Source organism: Panicum hallii, chromosome 8, assembly GCF_002211085.1.
Source record: "Panicum hallii strain FIL2 chromosome 8, PHallii_v3.1, whole genome shotgun sequence".
Classification (NCBI taxonomy): domain Eukaryota; kingdom Viridiplantae; phylum Streptophyta; class Magnoliopsida; order Poales; family Poaceae; genus Panicum; species Panicum hallii.
The window spans coordinates 38,245,846-38,267,712 of NC_038049.1; the positions used below are offsets into that span (position 1 = coordinate 38,245,846).

Below are 21,867 nucleotides of genomic sequence, written 5' to 3' on the forward strand. Positions count from 1 at the left end.
TCGGCTGCCGCCGTCGAAAGGAATGCTCAAGCGCAACCCCTGACCGGTGGAAACCCAGAGGACGGTGAGCAAGGATCACTCGCGCTCTCCGCCCCAGAAGAGGGCCTGCCCGCGAGTAAAATGACCGGTGCCACCCTAGTGATGTGTCCCCAGCCACTTTTGTTGTTGTGCCTGATCCCAGACGAGTAGTACGAGACCTAGCCTTACCCTAAGTTGTACCCCCTTGCAGTAATAAAATGGTTTGTGCTTGTTGTTTGTGATGTTGTGTGCTGGTTTGTTGTGTGCTGATTATTTATATGAGTACCGGCAGGAGATAGATTCTGCCTTATATGTAAACGAATTAAACAACTTAAACATCACATAAACGTAACCCCAATCAACAGGTGACCCCCCGGAATGTCGCGAGGGCCTCCCGTGGCCGGAACCCCGTAGCTGCTAGTGTCGGAGTACATCCCGTTGAACAAGACCTTCCCCAAGGAGAACAAGAAGTAAGCCAGAACCGAGGGGGAAGTCAAGAAGGAGAACAACTACCACCACCCCCACCCCTCGGAGACCTGGCGCAGATCATCCATAACCAGACCCTCATACTGGAGACTCTGGCGAATGCCCTCATTAACCGGCAGCCACGAGGGCAGAATATGAACGACAAGCTGACGGCCTTTCTAAGGACCAAGCCACCTACCTTCGCCGGATCCTGCAACCCGTTGGATGCTGACGACTGGTTGCGAGTAATTCAGAGGAAGCTCGAACCATTCGAATGCCTGGACCGGGATAAAGTCCTTCTGGCAGCCCACCAGCTCACCGGAACGGCATTATCCTGGTGGGAAAACTATTGTGCCGCAGCCGAAGATGCCTCTACCATCACCTGGGGAGAATTCGTAAGGGAGTTCCGCCGCTACCACATCCCTTCGGCCACTATGAAGCGCAAGGCGGATGAATTCCGCGCACTACAACAAGGAAGCATGTCGGTGGAAGAGTACACCCACCGGTTCATAGAATTGGCCCGGTACGCGCCGGAAGAAGTGAATAACGACGATAAGAAGCAAGACATGTTCAAGAAGGGGTTAAGCCCAGAACTCCGGACCTTGCTTACTCCCCAGATCTATCCGGACTTTAACACCCTGATGAACAAGGCTATCCTCACAGAAAGGGCCAAAGCTGAAGAAAGAAAGGACAACAAACGCAAATTCCTGGAAAGCAAGGCCCGCCAGCAGGACCGCTTCCAAAAGCCGAGAAACTCCGACTACACTGCACCAAGATCTCAGGCTCCGATGCAGTATAGGACTAAGTCGCAAGTGACAGGACCACAGGCCCCGCCCAGGAGCCAGAATACCACAAGGGCCCCGCAGAGCAATACAAGCCAGGTCGCCCCCGACAACAACAATGTTAGGGCCTGTTTCAACTGCCGTGAGATAGGGCATTACATTGCCAACTGCCCCTATGCCAAGAATAAGCCGGCCACGTCAGCCTTCTCCAACACAGTGAATGGACCCAGACCAGCCCTGACTGGTGCCAACCGTGTGCCCGTCCGCAACAATGACAACAGTCAGCAGACGAAGCAGCCCCAGCAGTCGTTTGGACGAGCCCGCGTCAATCACATCGATGCGCAGGAGGCTCAAGAAGCTCAGGGCGTAGTGCTCGGTGAGTACCTAGTCAACTCAGCTCTGGCAACAGTGCTATTTGATTCTGGAGCATCGCACTCATTCATATCCTCGAGCTTTGTGGAAAAATACAAAATACCCACAGTATTACTAAAAACACCCCTATTAACCCGGACGCCTGGGGGCGATATCAATTGTCGATTAGGCTGTCCATGGGTAAGGATCAATTTAAGTGGGGTAGAATTTCTAGCAGATTTGGTAGTACTTAAGTCTGGGGGAATAGACGTAATCCTTGGAATGGACTGGTTAAGCCGGCACAATGGTCTCATAGGATGTACCGACAAGGTGGTACACCTAACAAACCCCGAAGGAATACAAGTGATCTGTCACACCCGAGATAGTAAGTTTGACCCAATGGTGTTTAGCATGGAAGCCAAGCCTTTAGAAGAAGTCCCGGTAGTAAACGAATACCCAGACGTATTCCCCGAAGAGCTTCCCGGTATGCCACCGGATAGGGATATAGAATTCGTCATTGACCTCATCCCTGGAACCTCCCCTATAGCCAAAAGACCCTACAGGATGGCAGCCTCGGAATTGACAGAATTAAAGAAGCAACTAGAAGAACTACAACGGATCGGCTTCATCAGACCAAGCTCGTCGCCGTGGGGAGCCCCGGTTCTGTTTGTCAGAAAGAAAGATGGATCTATGAGGTTGTGTGTAGATTACCGGGCACTGAATGAGGTTACCATTAAGAATAAGTACCCTCTTCCCAGGATTGATGACTTTTTCGATCAGCTAAAAGGAGCCAAGTACTTTTCTAAGATCGATCTAAGGTCAGGTTACTTTCAGCTCAAGATTAGGGAAAGTGACATCCCTAAGACAGCTTTTGTCACCCGCTACGGGCAATTTGAGTTCACCGTAATGTCCTTCGGGCTAACCAACGCCCCTGCCTATTTTATGAACCTCATGAATAAGATATTCATGGACGAGCTAGATAAGTTTGTCGTGGTCTTTATCGACGACATACTTATCTACTCCAAGAGTATTCAGGAACATGAGCAACACCTACGGGTAGTATTGGAAAAGCTGAGGGCACATAGGCTATATGCCAAGTTTAGCAAGTGTGAATTCTGGCTGGAAAGAGTGGCTTTCCTTGGTCACATTCTGACTGCGGAAGGCGTAGCAGTGGACCCAGAGAAGGTCGAAGCCATTTCCAATTGGCAGCGACCAACTAACGTCAGTGAAATCAGGAGCTTCCTTGGGTTAGCCGGGAACTATCGGAGATTTATCGAGGGATTCTCTAAGATAGCTCGACCCATGATAGAACTCCTTAAAAAGGAGAAGAAGTTCGCTTGGACGGAATCTTGTGAGAGAAGCTTTCAGGAACTAAAGCAAAGGTTGACAACCGCCCCAGTGTTAACCCTACCGGACATTCATCGGGATTTTGTCATTTATTGTGATGCATCCCGACAAGGATTAGGGTGTGTTCTGATGCAAGATGGAAAAGTCGTTGCATATGCTTCCCGCCAACTCAGGACTCATGAGCGGAATTACCCGACCCATGACTTGCAATTAGCAGCCGTAGTACATGCTCTCAAGATTTGGAGGCATTACTTGATTGGGAATAAGTGTGAGATTTACACTGACCATAAGAGTTTGAAATACATCTTCACCCAGCCAGATTTGAACTTAAGACAAAGGAGATGGTTAGAGTTAGTCAAGGACTATAATTTGGAAATCCATTATCACCCCGGAAAAGCGAATGTGGTGGCCGATGCCCTAAGCCGGAAGACTTATGGACCCAAGGATGACAACCTGCGCGAGGAAATGGCACGATTAAATGTGCACATTGTTCCTCGGGGTTCCAGCCATGTGCTAAGCGTCCAATCAACCCTAGAGGATAGAATTAGAGAGGCTCAAAGCTCGGATCAGGAGTTAGTAAAGATTTGCAAGCAAACTGGAGAAAACAAAGCGCCAGGTTTTAGAGTGGACGATAAGGGAACATTATGGTACGAGGATAGGATTTGTGTACCCCAGAATGGAGACTTCCGGCAGATAATTATGGATGAAGCCCATAACTCGGCCTACTCCATCCACCCAGGATCCACCAAAATGTATATGGACATAAGGCAAAAATACTGGTGGAATGGAATGAAGGCGGATATTGCACGATTTGTGGCACATTGTGATACCTGCCAAAGGATCAAGGCCGAACATCAAAAGCCGGCAGGATTATTGCAACCCTTGCCTATCCCGGTCTGGAAATGGGATGAGATAGGGATGGACTTTGTAGTGGGTCTACCCCGAACACAGAAAGGACACAATTCCATATGGGTAATAGTGGACAGACTCACTAAGTCGGCTCATTTCATACCTGTACGAACCACTTACGGTGGAGAAAAGCTGGCAAAGCTTTATGTGGAGAACATAGTAAAGTTACATGGAGTGCCTAGCAGAATTGTCTCAGATAGAGGGACCCAATTTACGTCTAGGTTTTGGAAAAGCCTGCATAAAGCTATGGGTACTAAGCTAGACTTTAGCTCCGCATACCACCCACAGACGGATGGTCAAACCGAAAGGGTGAACCAGATTATGGAAGATATGCTGAGAGCATGTGTCCTGACCTATGGAAATGATTGGGAGCAAAGTCTGTCTTATGCAGAATTTTCGTACAATAATAGTTACCAAGCCAGTTTGGGCATGTCGCCATTCGAAGCCCTCTATGGCAGAAAGTGCAAAACTCCCTTGACGTGGTCGGAAGTTTGAGAACGTGCGCTAGAAGGGCCCGCACTAATAAAGGAGGCAGAAGAAAAAGTAGCGGAAATCCGCGAGAAGTTGAAGGCGGCTCAATCCCGACAAAAGAGCTACGCAGATAAGAGAAGGCGAGAAATAAGTTTCAATCCGGGAGAATTTGTCTATCTCAAAGTTTCACCCATTCGAGGGACACGAAGGTTTCAGGTACAAGGAAAATTAGCCCCTCGATACATTGGACCGTATCGGGTTCTGAAGAGAGTCGGAGCAGTGGCATACCGACTCGAGTTACCAGAAGAAATGTCAGAAATACACCCGGTATTTCATGTCTCGCAATTAAGGAGGTGTTTAAGGGTACCCGAGGGAGAACATGTGTCGGTGGAAACGATAGATCTGCAACCGGATCTGCGATACCAGGAAGTACCGGTCAAAATTTTGGACACCGTCACTAGAAGGACAAGAAACTCCAAAGTACGGATATGCAGAGTTCAATGGAGCAGACATGGAGTAGAGGAAGCAACCTGGGAACGCGAGGAGGCCCTAAAGAAAGAATTTCCCCATCTGTTTAGGAGCCAGCCTAATCTCGAGGACGAGATTCATTTAAGTGGGGTAGGTTTGTGACGCCCTAAAAATTTACCAAATCAAATCACGCGTTAGAGTGTTTCGATTAAAAACCACTCGACCGTATTGCCTTTCCGTCCCGCGCCGCTCGGAGGACTGCCATACACGCGCGGTCACCGCCGCGAATAGCGCCGGCGCAAGTCATTTCTCGCGCAGCACGCGAATCCCGCGCGCGCGTGGCCGACCGGCCGCGGCCGCGGCCGCGATTGGCGCCGACGCGTCTCTCTTTTCCCTCGCTGTTCCCTCGCGCCGCGCGCTTCCCCGCGTGGCCGACCGGCCGCGGTCACCGCCGCGACCGGCGCCGGCCCTTCTCCCTCCCTCTTTTTCTTTTCTCTCTTTTCCCCTTTTCTTTTTCCTTTTCTCCCCTTTTCTTTTCTTTCTTTTCTCCCTTTCCTCCCTTTTCTTTCTCCTCCCTTCCTTCCTGTTCCCCCTGCTCCCGAGCACAGCACGGCCGTGCGCCGGCCCTGTGCGCCGCGCCCGCGCTGCCCCGGCCGTGCCGCGTGCACGCGCTCGCCCCGCATGCCTGCGTGCCCCGCGTGCCCCGCGTGACCGCGCCCCGCGCCGCGCCGCTCGTCGCCCGCGCCCTCGCCCCGGACCCGCGACACGCCGCGCCGCGCGCGCCCTGCTCCCGCGCGTGCCGCGCCGCTCGCCGCTGCCGCGTCCTGCCCGCGCGCGCCGTCGTTTCCTGCTCTGTGCCGCACAGCGCCGCCCCGCCCCTAGCCCGCGCCACGCCACGTCGCGACGGCCGCGTGCGGCCGGAGCGCCATTAATGGCGCCCGCACCGCCCGCCGGCCGCCCCATCCCAATCCCACCCGCCGCCGCCGTTCCCCGCCTATAAATAGGCCCTCGCGCAGCCCCTCGTTCCCCCACACCTCCCACCGCCGCCTCCTGCCTCTCCCCGCGCCCCCATTGCCGCCCGCCCGTGCCGCACTGCCGCCGCCCGCCGGCCTCCGTCGCCGCGCCTCCTCGCCCCATCTCAGCCCGAGGTGAGGCCGGGGATTAGTTCCCCTTGCTCCCCTGCCCCTTTTCCCCCTACCCCGGGCCACCCTTGGGCCCTGGCCGGCCGGCGCCGCTCGCCGCCGCCGCCCCTGCCCCTCCCCTGTTTCCTGTCAACAGGAGAGGAGGAAGAAAGGGGCATTATGCCTATAACCCCCTCCCTTTTCCTGTATTCCCAATGAGAAAACCCCCCCCCTCTCGCTTAATTACTTCTTTTGGCTAAATAAACCTTACTCTTTTTGATATTTCAAAACCAAGTCCTTTATTACATAAACCCAATTACGCCCGACACTCTTTTGCATACTCTGGATATTTCTAGGGTTCGCAAATAAACCCCTGCCCTCTTTAGATAATTACGACCAAGCCCCTGGACCCCCGTTTAAGCCCTGAAACCACCTTTAGCGCGTCATTTTATGTGCGAAACGACCTCTGATTGACCCGAAACTTTACCACGCCCTTTCTAGTATAGTTTTAGCCATGCCATTAAGAAACCACCCAGAGATATTGCCCCGACCTCCGTAACTAAATTATTTCCGATTCAAGCTCGACGATAAAAGCTTTTAGTTCTCGTGCTTGATTGTGTGCCTGTTTGTTTGCGTCGTAGGACACGGAGTGAACGAGGAAGGTCCCGACTGTGACCAAGCGAACGAGGACCAGTTCTGCGACCCCGAGCCCGAGGGACAGTGCTACGATCAGGACCTCCCGCAAGGATTTGACGATGGCAAGTTCAATTCCGCCCTTTGATGCATGTTTCTGTCCTAGTTTTTATAAACACAACCCAGTGGCCTGTTTTATAAAATTGCATAGTTTTGCGTGCTGAAAACATGGTAGGATAGCCACCCTTGTTTGAGATAACCCTACCTTAACCACCTGATTTTATAAAGAAAATGTGTGTGTGTGGGAAGGGATACAATGTGGTTTTGAAAGACGAGTTAGACGGGATGGATGGCATTTCTGTGTGAATTGCCGTTGGTGTGCTCGTACCTGTGTGGTTGAGCGAGGAAGGGAGATATCCATCCTGTCACCCCTAAGGACCGAGTTGATGTGACATCTCACCTAGCTTCTTATCGTGCGAACCACTTGACCGTTGTATGGGCAACGGCTTAGCATAAATCCCACTAGTTAGCCTGATAGCCATCAGGAGAGCTGAGAGCAACGGGTGATCAAGGAGACGGGATAAGCTCTGTGTGACTTATGCCCCGGTTAAACCTCGGTGATAGGTCGAATGACCCCTTGATGGATCCCGTGGTGGCTAGTCAGGTCTAGCTAAGGTGGGTAATGGTTTTGTTGGGATCTGCACCGGCACTAAGGTGTTCGTGCTGTGGTACCCCACCTGTGGGTAAAGTTGCACACCTCTGCAGAGTTGAAAATCTATTCGAATAGCCGTGCCCACGGTATTGGGCAAGTTATGGTGTGGTCACATAACTAGTGTTTCTCTCTGAGAATGGATGGGCTGGTGTGAGTTGTTTGGAAAGTGTCCGGCAGTTGTGCCGTGTGCTACGGCGGACGGGGAGTCCGGTAGCAGTTTAAAACTTGGATCCTGTGTGGAACAACATCGTGTGCTCCTTGGTATTGGAAAACTTGTTTTGAAAATGTTTTCAAAATGAACCCTTGCATATAACCGAGTTTTCCGCAAATAAACCCTAACCGTACCCTTGGTTTGTCCTTTGCATTAATTTCTGTTATACCCCCTCCGTGGGTGTGATTGGACTTGCTGAGTACGTTTGTACTCACCCCTCTCTTACTTTTACAGTGGAAGACCCAGACTACATCCCCGAAGACAACGAGTAGGGTTTCGTCCTGCACCCAGTCTTGCCTGTGGTTGAGGCCACCGTTGGATTCCGCATGGCGCAAGACTCTGATGACCCTTTGTTCGTAGCTAGTGTAGTTGTGTGGGTTCTGGTTGTAATCCTCGCGATAGTGGCGCTTCACTGCCCATTACCGCGTAGAGTTGTACGGTGATGTACCATCTGATGAAATAAAAGTGTTATCAGCCTCCTGGGACTGATAAATCAACACTTTTAAGTCTTCCCTGATGGGGGGACGCTTCACGTATCGTGCCACGACCCGGTACCAAAAGTCCTCAAGGTCTTTAGCATCAGATCGTGGCACGACCCAGTACTAATACCCGCACCATTTGTATCGGTCGTGGCACAGTACTAATTATCAGACCCGGGACTACGGAACTGTGTACATAACGTAGTTCAAACAGAATTAGAAGATAGGGCTTGTCCTATCTTTTATTTGTGTTGTACTTTACTCGCATGCGAAGTAGGACTAGTCGGTACAGAAGTAAACTACTCGAGTTGTACTCGAGTTTGGCTAGTATTGGACTAGAATTCATGTAACTCTGTCCTTCCGGATATATAAAGGCGGGCATGGACCCCCTCAAAACATACATCTACACCCAAGGCAATACAAACCACCATACAGGACGTAGAGTATTACGCACATCGCGGCCCGAACCTATCTAAATCTTGTGTTTCTTGCACCTTCGAGTTCCTGATCTCGACGTCTCCCAATCTAAACTTACCATCTTGGATATACCCCTCGGTGGGCAGCCAATAAAACAGCGATACTAATACCTCCATGGGCATTAGTGCCGGATTGTGGCACAACCCAATGCTAATGATGAGCATCGGTCGGCGACAAGAATGATAATCTGTTCATTGCGGATTTTGAGGGAAAAGTGGAGAAGGACCGAGCATTGGAAGGGTCGCCATGGATGATTGGCAAATATGCAGTTATCCTGCAAGATTATGATGCGACGCTTAGACCTTCTGATGTGTGTTTTGATCGGATGAGCATTTGGGTTAGAATTCTTAACCTCCCCTTTGGATGGATGACTGCAAAAAAGGGGGGAGAAGGCAGCGCGAGCTGTTGGCCTTGTGGAGAATTGATGTAAATGAGAAAGGGAAGGCGAGTGGTTCTTTCCTCCGAGCTCGAGTGGCAATGGAGATTAATAAACCACTCAGAAGATGCCTATTTTTGAGGGACGAGGTGAAGAAAGCCAATGTATGGTATGAGATTCAGTATGAAAAACTGCCCTTTTTCTGCAAGTCTTGCGGGATTATGGGTCATTCTGACTTGGTCTGCCTGAACCTGGCCTTGCGTGACTCAAACGGGAGGCTGCCCTATGATATTGAGCTTCGCGCGCCAGATGACAACAAGAAGAAGAAACATGCGAGTTTCGGCGAGATAGCTTCCGGGATGTTCAGTGCGGGTTCTCATCCCTCAAGGACGAGCGGGCGGTCAGCATCCCCTGTAAGATCCAAAGGCAAGTCCTCTGAGAATTCGACGAATCATGTTGAGCCGGGTGAGAAAATTTCCTCCCTGTTAAAGAAGAAGATGGAACATTCACACCGCGATGAGGAAGGTGGGAGTGGTGTGAAGAAACTTGACTTGGATGGCAAGGCTGGTCAGCACCACCGGAAGAGAAAGCCTGCGACAGATGGCGAGGTCGCTGGTAGAGGGGTGCATGATTCCAACCTGCCACCGGAGAGCAGCACGACAATTGTGCCATCGGGTCATGTGAGCTCCTTGCTAAACCAGCTCCAGGACTCGAGTAGAAATCAAGACAGAGATGATGGCCTGAAGAAACCGAGGAGAGCAAACACCTATACACGATCGGCGGCTGCTGCCAAGGAGCAGTCCCGCTTGGCGCAATGAATCTCCTAAGTGTGAACTGCTGGGGCTGCGGCCGGCCCGAGGCAGTTCAAGAACTCCGCCTGCTGGTGGAGGAGAAGAGGCCCGCGGTGAGGTTTTTGATGGAGGCGAGGATGGGAGAGGAGCGTGCCCTGAACTTGAAACGGTCTCTTGGCTTCCCAAATGCCACCGTTGTCAAATCAGAGGGGCAAAGTGGGGGACTAATGTTGCTCTGGCGACATGATGTTGTGGTGGCTGAACTGAGCAAGTCGAAGTCTCACATTGACGCCCACTTGTCGTGTGAGTCCTTGAGGATCTCGCAGTGGCGATTGACGGGTTTCTACGGGGAGCCGCGGCGGGAACGTCGAAAGGAGAGCTGGTACCTCATGAGAGCGCAGTCTGCTTTGCCTTGGCTGTGCGCCTGTGCGTAGGAGATTTCAACGAGGTGCTGATGGCAGAGGAGCACATTGGTGGTAATGATAGGGAAGCGTGGCAAATGGCCGCTTTCCAGGATGTGGTCGATGATTGTCATCTGACCGATCTCGGTTATCATGGTCTCCCGTATACCTGGGATAACCGGCAGGATGGGAGCAGGAACGTGAAGGTACATTTGGATCATGCCCTTGGGGATAACAAATTTATGGAGAGATTGGGAGACACGGAGGTGTATCATATCCCACTGACGGAGTCAGATCATTGCGGTCTGCTGGTGGAGGTGAGGGAGAAGGTGCAGGCCGGAGGCCGGCACGGCCGTCGGAGATCTAAACCTTTCCCTTATGAAAACATGTGGAAAAGCCATGGAGAGTACAAGGAGTTTGTCAACCGTGCTTGGGATCTGGGACCGGGTTCATTCAATCTCTCTGCAGTTTCTTCTGCTCTTCTGTCTTTGCAAAGTTCCTTAAAATCTTGGGATAGGGAGGTGTTTGGCTCAGTTAAACAGCAGGTGAGAGTCCTACGAGATGAGTTGGAGACGGAGAGAAGCCACTCCTTGTACCGGGGGCCTTCTGACAGGGAGCATAGTGTGATGTCCAAACTGTCCGGAGTGCTGGCTCGAGAGGAAACGATGGAGTGACAGCGGTCACGGATAACGTTGTTGAAAGATGGTGATCGGAATACAGATTTTTTTCAGGCCAAGGCGCGCGCACGGCATCGGGCTAACAGGATCAAATCTCTTGTGAATGAGGCTGGTGACACGGTCACTAACCAAGAGGATCTTGAACGGTTGGCCTGCGACTTCTACCAAAACCTGTTTGCAGCACAAGATTACCTTGACCCTGAGTTGATATGTTGCCATGTTCAGCGGAAGGTTACGCCAGAGATGGTGAATGTTTTGGATAGGCCCTTTACCAAGCAGGAGGTGGAGCAGGCGCTCTTTCCGATGGCGCCAAGCAAAGCCCCAGGTGCTGATGGTTTTAAAGCAGGGTTTTTCCAAACTCACTGGCAGCTTGTCAAGCCTTGTGTGGTGAATGCTGTGCTGGGCTTTCTGAATGGAGGGGATTTACCGGAGGAGGTGAATAGAACAATTCTTGTTCTCATACCGAAGGTCAGTAACCCGCAGAATTTATCACAATATCGATCTATTTCTTCGTGTAATGTTCTGTACAAGCTGTGTTCCAAAATGATGGCAAACAGATTGATGTTAATTCTTGATGATATTATTTCTAAGGAACAAAGTGCCTTTGTACCGGGGCGCTTAATCACCAACAATGTGCTCATTGTGCATGAGTGCATACATTATTTGAGGAATATGAAAGGTAAAACAGGAGGTTGTGCTCTAAAACTCGACATGGCCAAAGCTTATGACAGAGTCGAGTGGAGATATTTGAGGGCGATCATGGAGAAGCTAGGGTTGCCAGATAGATGGTGTTCTCTGGTTATGAAATGTGTTAATTCAGTTTCGTTCTCTGTCAAAGTTAATGGGGTGTACTCAGATAGCTTCAGTCCATCTCGCGGCATAAGTCAAGGTGATCCGATTTCGCCCTACCTCTTTTTCTTTGTTCGGAAGGACTTTCATGCATGCTGAAAAGTATTGGGCCGCGATACATATCTAGAGGGGTATGGGTGAGCAGGAATGCTCCTTGGATTTCACATCTCCTTTTTGCAGATGACTGCCTGATTTTTTCTCCAGCGTCAAAGAGAGGAGCTGTTCGGTAGCATCCATCTTGGATGAGTACAACAAAGGTTTAGGCCAGCTGGTGAACAAGAACAAATCGGCAAATTTCTTTAGCTCTACCTGTGAGCAGGAGGTGAAAGCTGAGGTTCATTCAAGTTTGCAGATTCCAAATGAGGCCCTTGGTGAGAGGTACTTCGGTCTCCCCACAATTGTTGGTAGAGGTCATGCCGATGCCTTTAAATATGTGCCAGCTCGGGTGAGGGGTTTTGTTGGTGGATGGGCAGAGAAATCTCTTAGCTGTGCGGCTAGAGAAGTTCTACTTAAGGCCAATGCTCAATCTGCTCCAACATACCCGATATCTTGTTTCAAATTACCCCCGGTGGTGTGCTGCGGGATCACATCGGCTGTTTCAAACTATTGGTGGGGTAGCTCCTTGGATAATCACATGATTCACTGGCAAAGTTGGGAGAAGCTGACCCGGTCGAAGTACCAAGGGGGTATGGGCTTCCGAGATTTCACTCTTTTTAATCAGGCAATGTTGGGGAAGCACGGCTGGAGGTTGATTGTAAGACTAGATTCGCTATGTGCTAAGGTGCTGCGAGGGAAGTATTATCCTAACAGTGACTTTCTTTCAGCCATCAGGAAAAAGCGGAGCTCCGAGACTTGGAGATCCATCCTCTATGGGAGAGATGCCTTAGTGAAAGAGCTGATTAAAAGAGTTGGACCTGGGGATATCAATATTTGGAGGGAAAATTGGATCCCTAGGTTGCAGCCCCTAAAACCACTGGTTCGTCGATCGGGAGTTAGCGCGGAATGGGTGAGTGTTCTGTACATCCCTAGCACCCGTGTGTGGGATGAGGTGATGGTGAGAAATTCCATTATTTGGCTGGAAGCTGAGGAAGTGCTAAAGATCAAGCCGGGCACTAATACGCCTACAGATGTGGTCGCTTGGGCTTTTGAGAAAAATGGCATATACTCTGTTCGCCCGGCATACATATTGTTGAAGGATGAGCGAGCAGCGAGGGCTATGGCTGCAAATGGAGAAGCAAGGGCGTCCAGGGAAGACTGAGCGTGGTCTTTGGTGTGGAAGTTGAAATGTACCTCCGAAGGTACGGGTGTTCTGGTGGCGAGTGTTACACAATTTATTGCCATAAAAAATGGAGCTGAAACAGAGACAAATGTGTGGTGATCCGGAGGAGGATTTGGTTCATGTGGTCCTCAATTGCCCAGTTGCAAAGAGATTCTAGGTCGAAGTTAAACAATTCTCGGGGGTGATAGTGCCAAACCTCCATCCTAGCACCTGGGCAATGGATGTGCTCCAGGCAGATGTGTGCTCGCCTAGTGTGGCTGCCATGGTGGTGTGTGGCGCATGAACTTTGTGGTCTGGAAGGAATGCATGGAGTCATGGTCGGAAAGTGTGGGAATTGGGTGCAACGGTGCGATAATATCATCTCTCCTGGAGGCAATGGCGTCTCTAAAAACGCCGATCAAGCAGCAAAGGGCAACCATCTTAGCAGTGTGGAGACGGCCTGATGAGGGCTGGGTGAAGGTGAACACCGATGCGGTGTTCGATGCCGACTCGTGCAAGGGTAGCATTGGGGTGGTGGTTCAGGACCATAACAGCTTGGTGCTGGCAGCAGCGGCAAGATGGTTTGATTCGGTGCTGGATGCGCTTACAGCTGAAGCAATAGCGGCGAAGGAGGGCATGGAACTAGCTGTTGAGTGCGGCTTCAGAGAGAATTGTTCTTGAAGTAGACTGCAGCGCCTTAAGATGGTGCTAAAGTCGGCTGATGGCATGAGATCACCGATCGGCGGTCTTTGTTTCGATATCACAGGCTAAAGTCGGCTGATGGCATGAGATCACCGATCGGCGGTCTTTGTTTCGATATCACAGAGTTAGGTAGGAGTTTTGATATGTTTAGAGTTAATTGGGTGAGTAGAGATGCAAACTCAGTAGCTCATAGCTGTGCTATTATGGGGTCAGCTTGTGAACTATCTCAATTTTGGTTTGACTATATCCCAGAATGGCTTCTGGGATTAGCAGCAGCTGATTATAATCCTGCCTCAAATTAATGATAATTCTGTGATGCTAAAGAAAATACTGCAACTAGTGTAGGAAGGAAGCGTTATATGATATTTTTCTTGAGGGGTTAATAAGTGTGATATGATATGAAAAAAAAGAAGAGGAGAGGGAGATAAATCGGCTTGGCCCAATATTGGAATGGTGCTTGGGCCCAAGGTAGAATGGATTTTGGCCCAAACGAATATAGACCCTTCCAGACTTCTACTCAAATGTAATCTCAAGTAACTCAAAACCTATAACAAAGTGAAGTAAATTTTGAAATCTGTTGTCAACCAAATAAAACACATGATGTCGCGAGAGCATGACTGCAACAAGTTAAAATATAGCTTATAGCATTTTTTTAAAAAAACTTGACCTGCTGGGGAAAAAAGATCGTCCGACATTGCACAAGGTCAAGAAAACCTTCGAACCCCTACCCCACACGTACAAAGTGGTCCGTCGTCTGCAAGAAGACCGGGCCCCAACTGTGACATAGAACGAGAACATGTGAGGGTTTTTTTTTGCACGAAACGGGAGTCGAACTCCCGAGCTGAGACCACGTCCGCCCATCAACCAACTGAGCTAAAACCCTTTCGCAGCTTATGGCATTTCAATTTTTCAGAAAATATTATTTCATTCCATGTAATTAAATACTTTACTATCAAAATGTGGGGAGGAAAATCAAGGAATATAAGAAAAGTTGTAAAACTATTAAGATCATCTATTGATGCTTCAAAATTAGAAACTTTTAGGACGCCACACTAATCCGATTGCACGAGGGCGGTAGACGGAGGGGCTGTTTGGATGCCTGTCTAACACGCCACACATTTCGCGTCACAGGTGTGGCGGCCAAAGGCGCGGTGTGGCGGCTAAGGCAAGCATCCAAACAGCCATGGAGCATTCAACCTTTGGGTCGGAGTGACCGGTACCTTGGCTGGAGATACTGCCAATGGCAGTGTCGTTGTCTACCAGAGATGCAGAGCATGTGGCAGGATTCAGGAGTGGCTCGATAGGAACAACAGGCACCGTTCCCTCGTGCAGCTCAAGTTGCCAGCTGAACACGATAATCTTCGTGCGGTCTGCGAACTAGAGCAATAATGGGGCACGACAACGCATGCCACTCGGCTAGTCATGTCGCCACGTCAGTCAATAACGGGACCCCTCGCCATGTCGCCGGTCAGTCAATATTGTCCGTTGCTGGATTGAATCGAAAGACCGCGTTCAAAATGCAGACCCCGCACTCCCCACTCCAGACCCCGCCGCCGCCGCCGCTCCCTCCGCCCTCCGCGCGCCGGATCCCACCCCGCTGCCGGCCTCCACGGGTGGGAAGCCGCATCCGGCCCCTGGCCCGCCGCGCCGCTGCCACCCCTCCCCGACGCGGCTCCGCGACCACCCCCGCCCCCCCGGCCGCGGCGTCTGCTGCCAGAGGCCTCCCCGATGCAGGTCCGCCAGTGACGCCTTCCTCCCCACGGAGCACGCCAGCGACGCAGTCCTGCCCGCCCTGCGATGCAGGCCCCGGCGCTGCCTAGTGCTGGAGTTTTTCACCACCTCGCCCACCAAGTGCTCGACAGATTGCCTCAGCCAGGTATTTGAGGCACTGAAGCATGTTTATCTTCAGTAATTCTACGATGCTTATTAGTGGTCTAGGCTGTTGCGAGGATGTGATTGAAAATACACGCTCCGTTGACCATGAATGCTGAGCTCCCGAGTCCTGAGGATGTGATTAAAAATACATGCTCCATTGATTAGGTGTAGTGTGCAGTAGCGTATGGTGATTAGCATCATGGTGAGTAATATGCTAGTTTAGTTGCAACATAGTATCCACAGTCTATATCATGTTGTGTCATGTATCTGCTGACTGCTGTATAGTTTAGCTTCTGTCATAGTGTCAGGGTATTTCGCATCTCATGTTGTCTCCTTAACAAATGCCTTTGCTGCATGTTATGATATACTGTGCTAGCTAATCAAGCAATTTACAAGCTTCTCTTATTGTGTATCCCTAGTTTCCAAGCTTAGAAGATATGCTATTCGTTGAAATATTTTATTTTGTTATAATAGTGGTGGGTCTGCTCCAAACTGTAGTGTAGTTACTGGTTACAGATTGCAATGTTTAGTAGGCTCTGTCCACACATACATTATTTAGTTTACCCTTGCAAGATGTTTTCTGGTATGAGTCACTCCTGGTCTTGGCATATCATTTGAATGTGCTTTTATCGTGAAAATGGAGCAGCTGAAAGTATTGCCTAGGCAAAGGAATATCAACGCCGGCCCGTAACTCATTTTCACTGCCGGCGCCTAAACCGGTGGTGATGATGGGTTTAGGGCCGGCGGTGAAAATGAATCTGTAGTAGTGAACATCCTTTACCCTACATATTGTTTCATTTGACAAAATTTCTTCAGAACTGCCACGTGCACGATGCACCCATAAGAACCACAAAAAACTTTCCATTTATTCATTAATTAGAATTTGGCTGAGTCAAACAGATTGTACTGTAGGTATCATGCACTCCCTTTTCTTTTCTTTTCTTTTCTTTTTTCTTTTAAGTTCAGGAGTGCATTAATTTTTTATGGAACTGTTGCTGAATGTAGTCCTTCATAGTATGCAAGTAAATTTACTTCTGAAAACTGAGGTGTGTTTGATTCTGTGCTCCACACCATTCATAATTGTTGATTGATTTGCCTGGTGTGTATTTGCTTTTCTTTTTGCTTGTTTGACAGGGTCTAGAGATACATTTTTTCCCACAAATTATATGGTGCATTAACTATATAAACTCAGAATTCCCCAATAGCTCAGGTTTTTACATGCTACTCAAAATTTGCTCCATGTTGTGATTTTCTAGTTCTTTGCATGAATGGTTATGTTAAGTTCCATGTTGTAATTTTTCTCCCCTGTTCCTTTGTATGCAAGTTGCAGCAAAAAGAAGTTTTCATGGGAACTTAATCTTGTTGTTGTACTTCTATCTTCTTATCAGATTGTACTATGTCATGTTCAGTTGTAATCACTGATACATTATGATTTTCCTCCGCGAACAGTTTCTGAAGAATACTGATATTATACTGCAAGCAGACGAGAAGCTGATGATGAAGAAGGAGAGTACTGCAAGAGTGCAGGAGAATGATACTCTCTGCAGCAGATGGGTGGAGGAGATGGAGGAGGTGCTACCAGGCACCGATCTGCTAGTGGAGAAGGCACGGTGGAGCAAGCCCTCCATCTACCGGGTGCCGGAGTGGATCAAGGGCATGATGCCGAACAACACTTCAGCCTACCGGCCGAGGCTGGTGTCGCTGGGTCCCTTCCACCACGGTGAGCCTGACCTGCTGCCCATGGAGGAGCACAAGCGCCGGGCGGTGCTGCACTTGGTCAAGCGCTCCGGGAAACCGCTCCGGGACTTTGTCGCGGCCGTCGAGATGGTGGCAGACGAGCTGCTGGATGCCTACCAGGGCCTCGACGAGAAGTGGCGTGAGTCGAGCCGGGACCGGTTCGTGCAGATGATGGTCATGGACGGGTGCTTCTTGCTGGAGCTTATGGAGGCCACGAAACCATTGGGATCTAGTGTGAAAGAGGACGAGGTCATTAACACTATTAACACCAATCCTCATTGTTTTTCTATTGAAATCTTCCGAACTCGTCAGAGTCCGCGGGCCGCAGCAGTAAGTTTGAGCTCCGCCCCTGTGAAGGATGATCAATGGGGGGACTATGCGGCCAATGACCCCGTCTTCAGCGCCCACGCTAACCATATTTTGTGGCCGGGCATCCGGTCCGATGTGATCGCCTTGGAAAACCAGTTGCCCCTACTCGTTCTACAAAGGCTTTTAGCCGTGGAGCGTGGAACAACTCCGGTGAGTATCTAATAATGTTTGTACTGTTATTCATATCTCCATTCCTCATTTCATGGTTTGTGGTTGATCTAGATATTTAAGTTCATATTATACAAGTAGTTAAAAACAAAATCCTTTCACTTTCACTGTGGGCATTGGTTTCTGGCCCCTGGAATGAATTTTGTTACCCAACCTGCAAAATGTTTAGAGAAAGAGATGGACACACATCATATCCTACCAATAATATCTGGATTCTTTCATATCCTTGCCATATACACCAATACATAGACTGTCCACAGCATAGGCGAGGCTTCAAAATTTTTAAGCTAAATGCATATCCGGTCCTTAAACTTATAATATAGTGTCATCTAGATACATAAATTTTGAAAATACAGATTCAAGACCTTTTAATTAAACTTGCCAAATGTGTCATCCAGGTCCAAAATTTCATTGTTGATATGATATTGCCGGTATTTGGAGGTTCTTTATCGAGAAGTCAAAAGCATAGATGCATTTTTGGTACTTTGAACCGAAATACTTGGCCTCATTGTCAATCACAGCTGGCAGTACTAATGTCCAAACTCCAAAATCCATGTGGGGCTATTATGCTGCAATTTTCTTCCAATAGCGATACTTGCTCTTTTCATTACATTCTGACCCACCAGGTTGGGAAAATATTAACTTTATACATCACCATCTATGCATGAAAATGATTCGTAAGATCTATTTTTGGTCATAAGTACCGCCACCTGTAGTTAGGGATGCTAATGGATTATGTCCTTAGCGCTCTCTTCACAAACCAACTTGGCCCTTAAGTATTTTCTTAGCTTAAAATTTTATAAAATATGAGTCCAGTTCTTTTTGAGACCGATCCTAGTTATGCTAAATTTTAAGGCCCTTCACCACTCCTACAGGCTGTAGTGCCATGGCCATATGCATCGATGCATGAGCCTCCTCTCTCCAATGGACATATTGTTCTTACTACCCCATTTCAATCATAACCACAGGAACCTGCCGAGATCAACATGGCGGTGGTGAGGTATCTGTACTACTGCTCGTGTGAGGGAACTCCCACCGGCAAGCTAGGCCTCCATCCGTTGGATATTTTACATAGAAGCATGTGTGCCCCTCAACCTGATGCACAACACCAGGGAGGCGATTCAGCCTCTTTTGAGGAGGACTGCATGCCATCTGCCGTGGAGCTCAGGGAGGCAAGGGTCCTTTTTAAGAGCAGCAACACTCACCTCATCGACGCCATAACCTTCAGAAACGGTGTCCTGAGCATGCCCGAGTTCAAGGCCTACGGGGACACCGAGAATCTCTACCTGAACCTGTTCGCCTTCGAGCAGCTGCACCCGGACACCGGGTACGAGTTGTTGTCCTACATGTTCTTCATGGTGGGCCTGATCGAATCGAATAGAGACGTGGCGCTGCTGAGGTCCAGAGGGATCATCAGAAACATGCGCAGCAGCGACAAGGAGCTGGTAGAGATGTTCAGCGTGCTGGGCAGGGCAACGCTGATGCACCCGTCCAGCAAGCTGAACGGCGTGCTACGGGAGGTGAAAGCACACTGCAAGAAGCGCCGGAACAAGTGGCGAGCCAACTTCGTGCACACGTACCTGAGCAGCCCATGGGTGTTCATCTCGCTCATCGCCGCTGTCATCCTACTCATGGCCACCTTGCTGCAAACTGTCTACGCTATTCTCCCCTTTTACAGCAAGGTTAAGCCAGAAGTATGATGTGGCTATGTGCCCTATCTATATTGTACCGGTGGACAAGTTGTTTTACTCCATTATTTATTGAGCATAGACATTGTTCCAAGAAAATGTATTAAACGTAATCTGGTCAGAAATGACATTGTGTTTGGGTTTTTTGAGGATTAGCATCAGCCCATGCTCCTGCACGGGTAGGCGGCATAACTATTTTAAACATAATATTAATTAGAAGATTGTGATGAATAAATTTATGGTACACAACTAATACTAAAAAAATGCTCATCTTTACTGTTTTTCGCTCTTTTAGTTTGTTCATTTTCTGACTTAATACCCCTGTTGATACTCTATAGTAATTTGGTACCAATTACTCCTTACGTATATGCCTTTTCACCCCTGTTGATAGTTAAAAGCAATATGGCTCGGAATAATAGATTGATTGATGAGATACAAAGTGTATTACATACATAGGCAAGGGTCTCTAGGGTTTATAGAAACAGAACCAACAGAGAGAGATCCCATCTATCTATCCTAGCGCTGTAGCACACGGCAGGCAATGGCCTGTGCGCCCAGCACCTAGGGCCCAAAGGCCTGGCCCAATAACCCTTGCTAACACGCTCTCACAGTCTGATTGTTGGCACCATGAATGTTCAGGCTGGACCTAAAACTCTATGAAAATAGAAGGCAACCATTTGGTGAAGATGTTGGCGTAGTGTGAAGATATAGGTACATGTATGATGCGAATATCACCAACTGCAACGCGCTCCCGAACAAGGTCAATTTCTACGTGTTTGGTGCGCTAATGCTGAACTGGGTTGGAGGACGTATAGACGACGCTGATATTGTCATAATAGACAAGAATAGCGTGCTGAAGGAGAGCGTGGAGCTCAAGAAGAAGCTGGCGTAGCCAAGTGACTTCAGCAACACCATTAGCCACGCGCGATACTCAGCCTCGGCACGTGATCTGGAAACAGTTATCACCAAGGAACACTTCATAGCCTGAAGTAGACTTCCGTGTGTCTGGACATCTAGCCCAGTCAGCATCAGATTACACAATCAACTTAGTACGAGAAGAAGGATGCAGAACCAAGCCCAGGTGTAGAGTGCCTCGGATGTATCTCAAAATTCTCTTTAGAGCAGCAAGATGAGATTCCCGGGAATCATGCATATGGAGACAAACTTGCTAAACAGCATAGGCGATGTCTGGCCGAGTAAAAGTCAGGTACTGAAGCGCACCAGCCAAACTGCAAAAATTTGAAGCATCCGAAACAGGTGGTCCATCAGCGGGAAGCTTGGAATTTGTATCCATGGGTGTAGAGCAGGGCTTGCACTTAGCTATACCAGCACGATCGAGAATATCCAGCATATACTGTCGCTGTGAAAGGAGAAGACCAGAACCACATCGCTGAACATGCATTGCCAGGAAGTGGTGAAGCTCGCTGAGATCCTTCGTAGAGAACTCCAGCTGCAGTGCCTGAATGGTACGACTGAGGAGAGCTGGAGAAGAAGTTGTGAGGATAATATTATCCACATATAACAATAAGTAGATGAGATCAGATCCCCGGCGATAGACAAACAAAGAGGTGCCTGACTTGGCTTCCACAAAACCCAGACTGAGCAGATGGCTAGCGAAATGACTGTACCATGCAGGTTGCGAGAGCGCTAAGGATAGCACAGTGCACAGAGTGGCTGGCTTCATGAAGGCGCTGAAAGTCTCATTGAAATCTACGCCAGGTCGACGTGTGAAGCTACGAAGAACCCACCGAGCCTTGTAGCGCTCAAGAGACCCATCAGACAGGAAAAATTTGTGCTCGAAGATCCACTTGCCGGAGACAAAGTTAGCACGCGGCGGACGTGGGACGAGATCCCACGTATGGTTCTGAGGGCAGCATGCTCTTCCTCCGTAGCGGCCCGCCAATTCGGATCGGCAAGGGCACTACGCAAGGTCTTCGGAACAGGCGACAACAGCACGGTGTGGAGCAGCGCAGGTTGTCGAAACCCGTGCTTGGCGCGCGTAGTCATGCCATGCTGGTTCACCAGAGGGAACAGGCATGGCGCCCTTCGGCAGGGCTGGAACAGGGGGCGGTCGGTGCAGGCGCAACAGCGGCGGCCGGTACTGGAGCAGCAGCAACGGGCGCAGGAGGAGGAGCAGGTGTTCGGCGCGTGTAGATGCGGCGGATGATGCGCTCGGGGTGGGCAGCCGCGGCTGGTGCAGCGGCTGGTGAGGCGCCGCTGGCTGGAGCTGCGGGAGCAACACCGGTGCCGGGGGGCACAGCAGCTGTAGATGCCGCGCCGGCAGCCACGGCGCGCGGGGGCGTTGCTGGTGGCCTGCTGGGCGCCACGCCCTGCAGGGGAGGGCTGCAGGGGCCCCTGCTGCATGCGGCAGCAGGTCGCCCACAGCCGGAGGAGACGCGCTGGGGGCCGCACGTGGCAGTGCGACAGGGGAGAGCTGCAGGGCCCTGCTGCGCGTGGCAGCGGGTCGCTCACAGCTGGAGGCGGCGCGTCGGGGGCCGCACGTGGCAGTGCGGCAGGAGGGGAGCCGCTGAT

The 21,867-nt window shown here is 50.0% G+C and overlaps 1 protein-coding gene across 1 annotated transcript; it reads left to right on the plus strand.

Annotated features, from left to right (window-relative positions):
• Positions 1-14,956: 14,956 nt before the first annotated feature.
• LOC112903330 (UPF0481 protein At3g47200-like) lies at positions 14,957-19,490 on the plus strand. Its single transcript, XM_025972568.1, has 3 exons — positions 14,957-15,374; positions 16,823-17,629; positions 18,616-19,490. Exons 2-3 carry the CDS (start codon positions 16,868-16,870, stop codon positions 19,345-19,347), a joined length of 1,494 nt encoding a protein of 497 aa, XP_025828353.1. The 5' UTR covers positions 14,957-15,374; positions 16,823-16,867; the 3' UTR covers positions 19,348-19,490.
• Positions 19,491-21,867: the final 2,377 nt, after the last annotated feature.